Here is a 12,583-nt window from a genome sequence, read left to right on the forward strand (position 1 = left end):
TTTAACTTTGAAAGCGACCAACGGTCGACCGTTGGTCGGTGGGTATAGTTCAACTTAAACTAATGCTTTCGAGTAAACTCATTAATCTGTAAAATATGAGAATTTCACAAAAAACATTGAAAAATGAACACAGATTGCTCAATTTAAAACAAATAAATTTTTATGGCTCCTACACAGCCATCGCACACAGAAAGACACCCCGGCACATGTACTACGCACACATCCCTTTGTAATTAATGTTTGTGTTAGTGTTTGCTGCATACAGCTTTTGGCGGAACAATGTTGGCGGGATACACCAATTTTCACTATTTACGCAGTTGAGTGTCAAATCGCTTTCAGTCAGAACATCGTATTTGCTGCGTCTGTTCATCCCGTTGAGTTTTCTGTGGAATTGTGTTGGTCCTTTCAAGCTCCGATAATATCACTTCCAACCGTATGGATAGATTCTACGAGTACAAATTTGGGGTTTGTTGATTAAACTGTAACAAACATGCCATCGAAGGAATGTACGCTGAAAACTCCCAAAGTCGGTGTCGGGGTAATTAATGATCTTCGTAACAACGAGGAGCTCATCGACGTGACGCTCCGATGCGAGGGCGGGCGAATCGGAGCACATAAGATTCTGCTGGCCGCAAACAGCCCGTATTTTAGAGCAGTCTTCCAGGAGAACCCAGCTCAACATCCGGTGATCATCTTCAAGAACGTCCAATACAGCGATCTGATGGCAATAGTGGAGTTCATTTATCAGGGCGAGACAACGATCAACTCGGATCAGCTACAATCGGTTCTGTCCACGGCCAAAATGTTATCAATTTCGGGGCTTAAGGATGACTGGAATAATTCAGGGCACAAATCGCAGCAGACAGATGCGCATGGATCCGTCACCCAGCAATTGCTACAGCCACCGGGTCAGAAGACAGCGACCACAGCCCCTAATTCGCAGTCTTCCAATATGGCACCAAATTCAACCACTGTACATGAACTACTTCAGACCCAGATACCAACTACGTCGAAAACACCAAAGGTTCGGAAAATGTTGCATGTTAAGTTCGCTCCTGATATACAGCAGCAAGTACATCAACCGCAAGAGCCCGTAGAGCAACTACAGCATAAGAAGCAAGAAGAACATGAGCAGGTCATCGCAATGCAAAAGGACATCATTAGTGATCAAGCTGGATCAAGCACAAACAACAAATCATTCGTGCGAGGTACGTAATAAGAATAAGTTAAAGCATACGTAAGAAGTTTATTTAAAATTAGAAATGTTCTTACGTTTTGGGTTTAGTAATCGAAGCGTCGTTTTTTCTGATTACAGATCACGTGGAAAAAATCGGCACACGCCATGCAGACAAAGTCTCCAACCAAAGTTCTCTCGGACCCAAGTGCTCCGACTGCCTGCGATTCTTTTCCAGTTCATGCACCTTGAGGCGACATCAGATGACAAAGCACAAATATGTAGAGGACTCTATTGTTTGCACCTTATGCATGGCAAAATTTAAAAATAAATGGTCATTTTCTACTCATAAGTCAAAATACCATCCTGTGCCTCGCAGTGACGGGACGCCGTCTCGAGACGAGGATCCTGCTGTTGCTGCTGCCACCGGCCACGAAACCCAGAAACGCACGCACTGAAGGCGTGACGCATCAAACCTCGTGACTTCGTATAGAAATAAAGCTAGCCAGGTTTTGTTATTTGGAATGTACTTGGTCTGAATCTTTTTTAAATTTAAAATATAGGGGGCAATTTGGGCAAAATAAAGCTGGTAAGAAATGTGGAAAGCTAGCTAAGCTGTTGAACATTCACATTGCAGTGAAAAATTGCTTATACCGTGTGCTACCTATACGGTCTGCGGTATTGACTTTGCCCATGACAGCATGCTAAATAGGTGTCCCCAACGGCTACTGCTGGCAACAAAGGACAAACGAATACCCGAATCAACATTGACTGATCAAAGCGAAAAACAATGATTACGGCTCATGGAACGTTCGCTCTCCGAGAAGAGCAGCGATCCTGAAGCAACTCAACGAGGCTGTAGCCACGCAACGGAACCACAGCTGCCAGGACCACATAATCGGGACCGGATTCGTCGTTGGTCAACGACTAAAATCGCCGATCGTCTGATCGCCGACTTCAGGTCCTTGCCATAAAATTCACGAAGGAGGCAACTTTGGTGGTATGGCAAATGGTATGGAGGAAGTGGAATAAAGAACGAAGACCGTTTTTCTATTTGGTTTGGTCGAGGTCAAATGACGTCCAGAACGGAATGCAAACACAGACAATATTACTTCCGTCCGTAGAACTAGTAAAGCTCTTCGGGAAAAGTTTTCTAACATTTAAGTGAAGTATATTAAGATGAATTTTCTTTCGTAAATTAAGTTTTTATTCTCTTTGTTTCTATTCGAAGTTCATTGTATTTAAGGTGCATCCTGGTTATCAAGGGTAATCACAGGAGCTCTTTAGACTCATTTCGGACGTCCATCGTAATGTTCCTTCATCTCCCAACCCGCTCATGGTGAAATGCATCCTGTGACCGGACCACACCGGATACCACGATGCGGAACATTTTAAGAGTTAGCCAACCAACCAACCAACGAAACAATGCGGAAGAACGAACGATTGTACGGTCTTATTCTTAAATTTAGGGTTTCATTTATTTATTCTTTTGCGTTTTTTGTTTGCTTCACTAACGGCTAACTTTGTGCCAGTAATGTTTAAACAAACAAAACATACGAATGATAAAGATAATGAAAAGAAACGATCGACATGCGAACGAAAGTTGCAGACAGCACTAATTGAACGCATGTGCTGCGAGTGAAACGAACAAACAAATGTCTCAACAAGCGTTTGAATTTTGATTTTGATTTTCTCTTCCCTCCACATTGTGACCGTTGTTCAAATGTTTTTTTTACGAAAATAGAAGCTCGCAGTGTCGCACATGTCCGTTCTCATAACACTGGAACAATAAATAATCCTGACCACGAAAGTCCTATCCCTTCACAGTTTTGTCTCCGTGTTTGCTCTGCTATATTTAAACGCAGGGTGTACGACGCTGCGCTACCGTTCAATTTTCGTTCATCCTTTGCGTATGTTACGGATTGTAGAACTGGAGAGTTCAAGCGTACGGAGATGAGTTTATATTATAGTATGCTTAATAAAGAAAAGCAATCATCGTTTCATTCAAACACACCACACTGCACTGTGACACCGATAGCCGATCGTTGCCGTAAAGCGGTCAAACATTTCGTTACCAAAACTCGAACACCCGCCTCTTGTGTTGCATATTTAGGGCTGGTAGTATTAACTGGATTGTGCACACGAAAGCAGCCGAAAATGCTTCGGCGTCTTGTATTAATTATCGTTTCTGAGCTTTTCTCTGTGTTGTAAATACTCTATATATCGGTGTGCTATTCGCACATGAAGCGCAACTGAAGGCTCAACACAGCACAAATGTAGCTTTGCTTCTTTCAAAAAGGATCTCGACCGCATCGTTCTTAGACACTGCTTGAAACTACTTACTGTGCAGTTGGTTCACAGCGAATAGCGTTGAATTTTTCCCCTATCATGTTTCGAAGCGGATTGCATCCTCTTACTCTATTAGGTAGCGATTGATAGGGAAGTGCGCAACACATTACAAAGGAAGAGCAATGTAGCAGGGCTTAAAAGGAACAGTAGCTCGATGGGCAACGGAAGGCTGAACGGAACAGGTTAACATCTACGCACGTACTATTAAATGCAGCTACTGCGTGTGGGCAAAGACGGCTGAACAGCTTTACGGCTACCCTGTTATCGGGGGTACACCTAGAAGGATGTATCAACATGAACTAATTTATATTCCTGTCAGACTGCCTACAGATACAGATTTATGCTGTGAATGTGTAAAAACAAAATTACGAAATTACGAATGGACATGTATCTTCACTACCACTTACTGCAGGCATGTATTTTTTTGTGTCCGTTATGTATCAGCATAATAGCACACGAAAAAAAAAATCAGAATCGTCGGTAAACAGTAACAAACAAAAGGAATAAAATGCAATTAAGAAATAAAAAGCATCAAATGCAATCCGATTAGTTGCCGCCGGTAGCATTCTTACTTTTCTGTCGTCTGTTTTTGACAATACAATCCTCCTGCTGTTACTACCAACAATTTTTTTTCTTATACCTAAAAACAAATTGATCGTAGACGGGTAGTTTAGTACGTAAAACCGTCTTCATGAACACGTGATGCTTCCCCGTTTAGTTCTGTTCCCATCGTTGCTCTTCGCATCCACCAAACAGCAGCTCATATTGTTTCATCTTTCTTTTCACAACGTTGCGATGTGTATTGCGCCACTAACTTCGCCCAGGACGTAGGGAAAACCATTAAGAAGCAAGTAGTAGAGAATTGCGATAAAATCTTAGTGTTTTCCACCTTTTCGACGCTTTCCTTCCATCCAGTGGCATACCTATATTTCGTTTTCGTTTGTTTTCTCCATCAACTATTATACTGTTCATTAGCCGTATATATTTGTATATATACACTGGTATATATCTAAGAGGGAAGCAAGCACGCGCGGCTTTGAGTCGGCATCTCGTGTTCTCATATGATGCGCGTGCTTTTTGCGTTGTCAACAAATACTCGTCTGCGCCGCGCTCGTTATTGAAACAAAATATCAATGGATTCCTTACTTGCTCTTCATTTCTGTTCAGATACATGTGCTTGTATGTACGTTTGATTACATTTCGTTTCCTATTAACATATAGTTGTATTTAAATAAAAAAAAGAAAGCGAAAAACATCATATAAAGTATTAGCGATTGCTCATTCGCAGTTATATCTACGGCAGCGTGGGGCAGCGGACAGCAGCCGGTACACATTCGTTGCACAATACTCGATAGTCGCTCGCTCGATCGACGCTTCTCATCTGGAGTGGTTGCGGATACGGCTGTGACCGCCGGCAGATCCGAAATTTTGCCCCGAAATCGTAGGTAATTTGTTGGTTCTGTTTCCGGTTTATAAATAGTACATTAATTCTCTCCCGCGTTTGATGTCAACTGCAAGCATGTCCGTCGTGTTTGTGTCTGGGTACGATTGTGCTCACGTACTCTGGTCCATACGAATCATACTGTTTCTTGCTTATACTTCTAAGGATCTCTCCACGCAAGCCACACATCGTTGCATCATTCTAGTATCGTTGACACAAGTTTGGGGGCAATCGCCCACGAGGAAAGGTCGCATTTCAACAAATAAGAACAATAAGAACAAATACGAAAGAATTAAAAATGAATAAACAAAAAACGAACGAAAAACAAGGCAATAGTTGTTCGCTAAACATTCTTTCGAAGACTACCGTGACGGCTAAGAAAGCCCACTCCGTAGTCGGTGTGTCTTCCGCCGTAGGATGAACGCTCGTTTACCTAACTAAACTGTGACGGCATCACCCATAAACGACTCCATCTCCTCCTCTACCGAACTCGATCGGGGCTGACACTAGCGCGCCTTCTCTCATTACTGTCACCAACTTGTTTGCTCGTGCTGTTATGTGCATTGTTGTTACGGGTACGATTTAGGACTCGATGCGCTTCTTATCCTTTCGCTTCTTCAAGAACGACGGCGTCCGTAGGCCTTTCTTTTTCTTCTTATCCTTCTTCGGTGATCCATCGGTTGAAATATCCTGCAGCTCAGAAGAAAATAAATATTGTTAGAATATCTTCTGCTAAGAGTTCTGTCGTGTCGCGTCGAAAATCCTTTCCGATCCCAGTATCTAGGGGTACACTATTCGCTTCTTACCTCTTTGCTGCTGTGGGAGAAGGTGCTCATGTGTGCATCGGATTGTTCGCCATTTTGAACTTGTTCGCCTGCAGGAAAAGTTAAGCAATTTGCATTTGAATTCATCGTGTTTTCAGACGTCCTTGGTTGTTTTACGACCAATGGGGCACACCAGATCGAATGCTAATACGTAAGGTAAATGTAAATACATGCGGCACGTGCGTTACTGTTGTTCGGTGAACGGGTTTAACTCCTCCAGTTCGTTTCCCATTTGATCAACGACATGCTCAACTGACTCAAATACTTCACTCATATTACGTTCCATCTTGCTAAACATCTCATGGATGAGATCGATAATGGCCTCCAATATAGCGTTCGTTTCAACTACGAATGCTGTTCCGTTATTGGTGGCTTGAACTGGCATCGACGAAATATGGCCATTCAATGACTGGTCAGTACTGATATCCACGCAATTGTTATTAAAATCCACACGCATATCTTCGATAGTGGACTTTGTCCCTTGTCGCTGACAACGTTTGGTGCAATTCAATCGATTCATCACGTGCTCCCACTGGCCACCAACACCAGCTGGCGTGAAGTGAGAAATGTCACGATACCAAGACCGATCCTTATGCTCCGGTACTACAACGGTTTCCCAAATGCTTTGCTTCATCCTCTTATCGTTTCGTGATCCCCAAGCCGGCGTCATGTGATTGATCGAACATGGCATCACATGCTGGTAGTGATAATGCTGTAGTTGTTCAACATCAGTAGCGATCCGAAATCCGCTGTAATTATTCGTACGGTACGTTGGATACGCTGCACAACGGTCTTTCGCGGAGGGAGGTAGGTAACAATGTAATCATTGTTTGCATCCATAAGGAACAAACAAGAGACATTGGAAGAACAAAGTGAACAAAGATTAATATTTGGAAAACACAACGAAATAAACACACAACATGGGAAGAAAACAGGGTTTGAACATAAACATACAGAGTCACACAATCCGCAAGGGCGGTGCGGTGGGCCGCAATCATTGTGTTCCATACCAGATTGGTCGCTCCACTCAATGGGATCAAGGGATGACCTTCGCACATCTCTCTCATCTGTGCGTGCCGCACACAGCTCTATTGACTGACGCATAAAGGGGGGTTACGATAGTGAGTTTACGTTTTTACTTTGTACGTCCCATGGTCAAGCTATGTTGGTTATTCCACCATTATTTCTGTGTTTTTGTCGGAGCTTTGTCTGGAACTAAACTATCTTCAAAGATATATTTGTCAACGCTATAATGCTACACATAAAACACAAAAAAAACAATCTACATCTGATCTACACATATGGGACGGAGAATGTAACGAATTGTGGGAATGAACATTATCATTAGCTTTACACTTACCATCGCTTAGTACTACTTCTGGCTGGCTAGGTTTAGGCGCTTGTTTTGTTTCTATTCTCAGGACATGGTGTTCTGGAAAATCAGAAGAAAAAAAAAACATGATAAATGAGAGAGCAGATTGTTAAACCATGCCTACGGAACTAGGAGTTACTGTTAAACTAGTTCATCGCACTCACCCATTCCTGCGTCTTCCTGTTCCGACTGGCTTGGCGGACTGACAAGTGAGGCTCCCTTCGTCGGCCCGCTGATCTGCAGCGAGCTGAGTGCTTCTGATTCGGAGAAATCTGTATCGTTACCTGCAAAATGATAGACCAATTCAAACCAGTTTGGTCAGTCAATGTGGTAAAGGAACGGAAAATGTTTGTTCTGCCTACCATCGCCGTGTCGTTTCTTTTCGACCGTCTTCTTGTACTCGTTGAGCTCGTCGTCAGTAACGGAGTCGAACGGATTCTTCGCGTACGGTGCCTTGTAAACTGTGGCGTTATGCTGATAACCACGCTGAATGATACCTTTCGAGGCGGCTCCCATCAGGACCACGTGATCACCAGCCGCAGACACGGTTGCATCCTTCAGTCGGTTAGCCTCGTCCCATGAGACGCCCTCTAGAATGTGCGACTGTGGTCCGGCCGAAATTTTATCCGCACGACGATTATCTTTAATCTTCAGTGGAAACGGAAACGAAGTAAATTAGCAAGAATCAAACGGAAACGACACCATGAACCCCTTACCTGTTGCTGAATTCTCTTAAATTCTCGTGGATTGGTGTTAGTGGGCACGAATTGATGGGCGTGCTCTATTTTCACCGGGGTCGACGAATGTGTAGGAGATGGTTCGGCAACCCACTGTTTGGATGAATGAGAAAGGAATGACGAAACAGACGTTTCAGATTAGTGTGTTCGATTCCTTTTCCGGTTACGTTCTCGTTTGAACTGTTTTTTACAAGACTGATGACGCGATATTCTTAATGCATTGAACCATATAGTTTAATGCCGATTATGTGCCTGATAATCTAAACTTCTCTATCAAACGAATGACCACGAAGACGCGCACACAAGGAGAAACGAAATGGTCAGTTCCTACCGAAAAAAACGGCAAATATTATAGAAAACAAAAACACGAACAGCATATAGATTAGAACCACTGTCTAATTGCACTTTACTAGTGAATATTTATTACTCATTGTTAATACGTTTGTAAAATTAACAACGTTCCGTTACTTCGGTGATCACGTGCCGTGTTTTCTACTACTTGTGCTTCTTGCTAACAAAGATTTGTCTATATAGAAAGTGCGCAATGACTAAAATAGCATCATTCATTCGTCTTTTAATATGGTTGCATTAAAAGTGGAATTAGTTCTAGCGATTAGTAATTCTCTCAGCTGGCCACAGCCCACACCAAACACACACTACACCAAACACACCAAAACATAAAAATCCAAAACTTCCAACTTGTTAGTTTTCCCATTTTGTCTGATCGCTTTCGATCTTCTTTTTAGATGTTTCATTGCTGCAAAATCTTAACGTAATATCTCATGGAAGAAAAAAATGTTGCATCTTGTTAATAGCGATGTTTGCTGTTTCCCAATAATGGCACAGTGGTTCTGTTAAAAAAATATAGCAAATAATAGTGAACATCACCAAAAATAAATATCTTGGGAGGAAGTGACTAGAAAAATAAATCTGGTCAACAAAAGTGTCAAAACAAACACACTTAACGACACTGTTCACTGTATATGCACACAGAATCATTTGATCTAGCAAGCGGTTGAACAAACAATATTATCCGCTCCAAACAAAAAGTATTGTAAAATATTGTAAAAATATATCCAAAAATATATGTCAGTTGTGCAGAAAAATAATTCTCACATTTTCTCGGATGGTTAGGCGGAGTGGAATGTGGTTCGTTAAAGGTTTGCATGTTAGTGTAACAGAAGGAGAATCTAAGCGAGTATCAAAAGCGTAACGCACGAACGACCAATCTCTTTAGTTAGTTATTAATTCGAACTATACCCTGACATAAAGGCGCACAACATTCGTCGTCGTAGAGGAGAACGTGTAGCGTATTATGGAGTATATCTTATTTTTCACACTATTTTCTGGCTTTCGATTTTTTTGCCTGTTGTTTAGTTAAGATTTCCTTCAATAGTTACAATCTCTACCTTAGTAATTTTCTTCGGATCAGGAGTACCGGTTTCTAGTACTTCGACTTTCTGGTAAACGTTCGGCGAGTTCAGCCAACGCGAACGATCCCCAACTTTGCGTGGATCTCCTTTGCGCCAGATTCTAAAACGAAACAATGCATGCACGGACGCTTGTTATTGATGGGGCCAAGTGTTGGACCGCTCGTGAACAATTACGGAGCAAATAACGTACCCTTGCTTGAGAAATTCTTCTTCTTCAATAAGGTACCCTAACGACGACACTGCAGGCGGGACCTCGATGTCGTTGCGTGGTTTTGGAATGTCGCCCTTGATGAGCGGATTTCGGAAGATATAGCCGGTGCGGAATCCGGCGTTATCAAGCATACGCATTAGGGCCTCAAACTCGGAGCCCCCCACGCGCCACTTCGGTGTCTATCGTGTAGAGGGGAACAATTGGAAACAATTAAATCACAGTTAGACAATTTACGAGATCTGTGGAATCTTATGTGAAAGTATTAGCAAAGAACAAGAACTATTATGCGTGCTTTTTGATCATACTTGCGGACGATGTCCTTCCTTATTATCTGCATGTTGAACTGAGAGCGCCTCCTGCGTCTCCACGGATGGTTTACGGGCGGCATCGTAGATTGCTTTACGGGTTTCTTCTGGGATGAGTATTAAGTTCTCTAGCCCAACCGGCAACAACTTTAGCTGTGCCTCGCATGCATGTACCATGTGGTTCACGTGATAAAATGCCTCTTCAATTGTCTCACCACAGCACAACGCACCGTGATTAGACAGCAGCAACACCTTCGACACCGGACCGAGACTGCGCAACAGTTTATCCTTCTCCTCGGGTTCGTTGAGTGCTGAAAAAAATAGACGATAGTGATATTATGTTTTGCCACTTTTTGATGCCACTGATCTACATTTACCATATCGACATAAAACATATTATTTTACGGAGTACATAAATTGGATGCTTGCTTACCTCCAGCGTACGTGTGAAAAGCAATTTCTCCGAGTAGCGCACTGTGCTTAGTCAGTGGTTGCAGTCCTTGTTTCAGAGCCGATACGGCCGTCACCGCGTTTGAGGCCACATATATTGCACAACGGATATCCGGCCTGGCAGCATGGATGACGGAGTGTAGGGTGAACTCTAGAGAAACGAGAAACGATAGGCAATCATCGATCACCGGAGTCACCATGGTCCTTTCCCCGCAAAACGAGGATAATAGGTTGCCCATTTGTTTACAACTTACGACTAGCGTTGATGCCGAAGTTGGTAGTTCCATGTTCGACGATCTGTCCTTGCATGTTCACCTTGTTGAGCGAACTGGCCGTGATCTCGTGGTAGAGCATGCCGTACGGGTTAACGAGGAACAGTTCTTGGTCGGCATTCAGCCGGGCAGTGATCTGACACCCGATGCCCTGCGCCCAACCGAACAAATCCATCAACCGAAAGGAAGCGGCCAGTTTGCAGCGTAAGATTTTTTCGCCTTTTTCGTAGCTCATCGATTCGACTCCTCGAATGTCGTTGATGGGAACGACACAGTTGGAGCTCTTGAACACCGAACCGATGCGAGCCGCTGGCATGCCCATAATGTCCGATAGTTGCTGCAAGATCGTCGATGACCCTTCACGCATCTGCCCATCCACGATGCGTTCTAGCTCTTCGCGGAACAACCGTGAGTTCATGATTGCCTCAACGCGCTTACGTCGTTCCATTTCACGCATATCCGCTTCAATATCTGCCGGGCGGGGCTTACTGCTGCTCTCTTCCTCGGTCACCGTCTCCAGCCCACCGCCATTTGTGTGGATTGCTGCCGTTTCGGTTTCGGTTGCCATCCTGTGATGAGAACACTGGTATCATTATTATTGTTCAAAACTCTTCACGAAATCAAACACAAGGTCCTATTTGATTTCCTATACATTCCTCAAATGCGAGACGCCTTAAATATTGACTTTGCCACAATCGCCTACTTAAGCCGCCTTTTATAAAATGGCAGGCCTCTTTGATATTTTACTTAATTCTTTTCGCTCGTTTTTTTTTATTGAATTTATCAGCTAGCACTATCTCCCCCACGAATGTGACAATTCGTCAAAATCGCACCGAGATTTTCGGACGAATGGTACTGGAGAATGGGGCTCCGTTCCAACAAGTGCAAGCGACTGACAAATACTACTTCGTTGCGCATGCACAAACAGCACGGCGCTAAATTGTACGAGACGCAGCCACTCCGAACCTGGGGTAAATATATAGAAATGATGTCATCTCTATCAATCTATGAGTTCCACGGGTCATATTATGCTCTTGCGCCGCTCGCCCTCCCTCCCCTAGTTGTTGCTGCAGTTTTTTGCCTTTTCCGTTTTATGTTCCATTCAATCTCGTCACTTCGCCACCGCCTAAAGATTGCACAAACACACTCACGCACACTGCATAACAGACCGTCGGTCACACAATGACCGCATTCACTCCTATTTACGCCCGAGAGATGAGACTCTCTTATCGATACATGTATGTATAGCGCGTGGCATATATATTATGCATATATAAATCTATACGGTCGCACGAAGCGTGCGTGTAGGTTCGCGATGGGGAATTCGGAATCCTTAAAACTAGCACTGCGCACGCATGTACGAAACATCCAGCAGGCCTTTCCTTCCCTTCCTACACCCTTCCCATAGCACAGCCGGACTCTTTGTCACCTTCAGCTTCATCGATACTATTTTTGTGCTCTTTTTTCGCTTTTCATCTTTGCATCGGCCCTAGCTGTTCTCCCTGCATCATCTTCTTTCGGTTTAATTGCGGGCACACGAAACGCACGCACGCATACAATCACAACGATACCGCTCTTGTATATAGCCATTTCCAATTTCGTTTCATGATACTAGCGCACGGCGCGGCACGCCCATCCCTCGAGTCCCGGAATTGGTGGCTTGCTGCGACCGATTTTTGACTCGATTCCGACCAGATTTCGGCAGCGGTGTTTTATCCGACTAATTCGCTCCAAACCCATGCACATGATATCGCTCGTTAAGATTGGCCACCCAAGTCACAACTTTCTCTTGGTGCTATTCACCTTTACGCAGTCGAGTCCGTCTCCAAAATTACGTTCAATTTCGCTTCGGCGTCTCTCAGAGCACTGTCGAAAATTTTCACACCCTCGAAATTGAAGGAACGCAAAAACGATGCGCACCGCCGCTAGCGCCGGACGCTTGGTTATGGAGGCTGGTTCGATACTGCACCATCCAGCGGGGCACTCACCGCTAACTACTCATGTCGCAACCTTGC

General features: G+C 43.8%; 2 protein-coding genes across 3 annotated transcripts; one reads left to right on the plus strand and one right to left on the minus strand.

Moving 5' to 3' along the window:
- The first annotated feature begins 490 nt into the window (after window positions 1-490).
- Window positions 491-2,206, plus strand: LOC131215418 (transcription factor GAGA-like). Its single transcript, XM_058209807.1, has 2 exons — window positions 491-1,208; window positions 2,136-2,206. The coding sequence occupies exons 1-2, from the start codon at window positions 491-493 to the stop codon at window positions 2,204-2,206; spliced, it is 789 nt and encodes a 262-aa protein (XP_058065790.1).
- A 2,455-nt stretch (window positions 2,207-4,661) lies between these two features.
- LOC131205888 (protein hu-li tai shao) lies at window positions 4,662-12,458 on the minus strand. Of its 2 annotated transcripts, none has more exons than XM_058198184.1 (12): window positions 12,372-12,458; window positions 10,551-11,137; window positions 10,280-10,447; window positions 9,847-10,157; window positions 9,521-9,720; window positions 9,307-9,430; window positions 7,877-7,990; window positions 7,523-7,808; window positions 7,325-7,444; window positions 7,149-7,220; window positions 5,771-5,838; window positions 4,662-5,654 (listed from the first exon to the last, which is right to left on the minus strand). In XM_058198184.1, exons 2-12 carry the CDS (start codon window positions 11,134-11,136, stop codon window positions 5,547-5,549), a joined length of 2,157 nt encoding a protein of 718 aa, XP_058054167.1. In that variant the 5' UTR covers window position 11,137; window positions 12,372-12,458; the 3' UTR covers window positions 4,662-5,546. The 2 variants fall into 2 exon arrangements, with proteins under 2 accessions (XP_058054167.1, XP_058054166.1); XM_058198183.1 differs by having other exon boundaries at window positions 4,662-5,660.
- Between the last annotated feature and the right edge of the window lie 125 nt (window positions 12,459-12,583).

Source organism: Anopheles bellator, chromosome 1 (assembly GCF_943735745.2).
Source record: "Anopheles bellator chromosome 1, idAnoBellAS_SP24_06.2, whole genome shotgun sequence".
In the NCBI taxonomy this organism is placed as follows: domain Eukaryota; kingdom Metazoa; phylum Arthropoda; class Insecta; order Diptera; family Culicidae; genus Anopheles; species Anopheles bellator.

Bases quoted from the DNA above. Each gene is read 5' to 3' on its own strand.
- LOC131215418 (XM_058209807.1), top strand. From the start codon at position 491: ATGCCATCGAAGGAATGTACGCTGAAAACTCCCAAAGTCGGTGTCGGG. The intron at 1,209-2,135 runs GTACGTAATAAG...CGCCGACTTCAG, and splicing joins CAACAAATCATTCGTGCGAG to GTCCTTGCCATAAAATTCAC.
- LOC131205888 (XM_058198183.1), bottom strand. From the start codon at position 11,136: ATGGCAACCGAAACCGAAACGGCAGCAATCCACACAAATGGCGGTGGG. The intron at 10,448-10,550 runs GTAAGTTGTAAA...TCGTTTCTCTAG, and splicing joins CTTCGGCATCAACGCTAGTC to AGTTCACCCTACACTCCGTC. The intron at 7,445-7,522 runs GTAGGCAGAACA...ATCATTTTGCAG, and splicing joins AAAGAAACGACACGGCGATG to GTAACGATACAGATTTCTCC.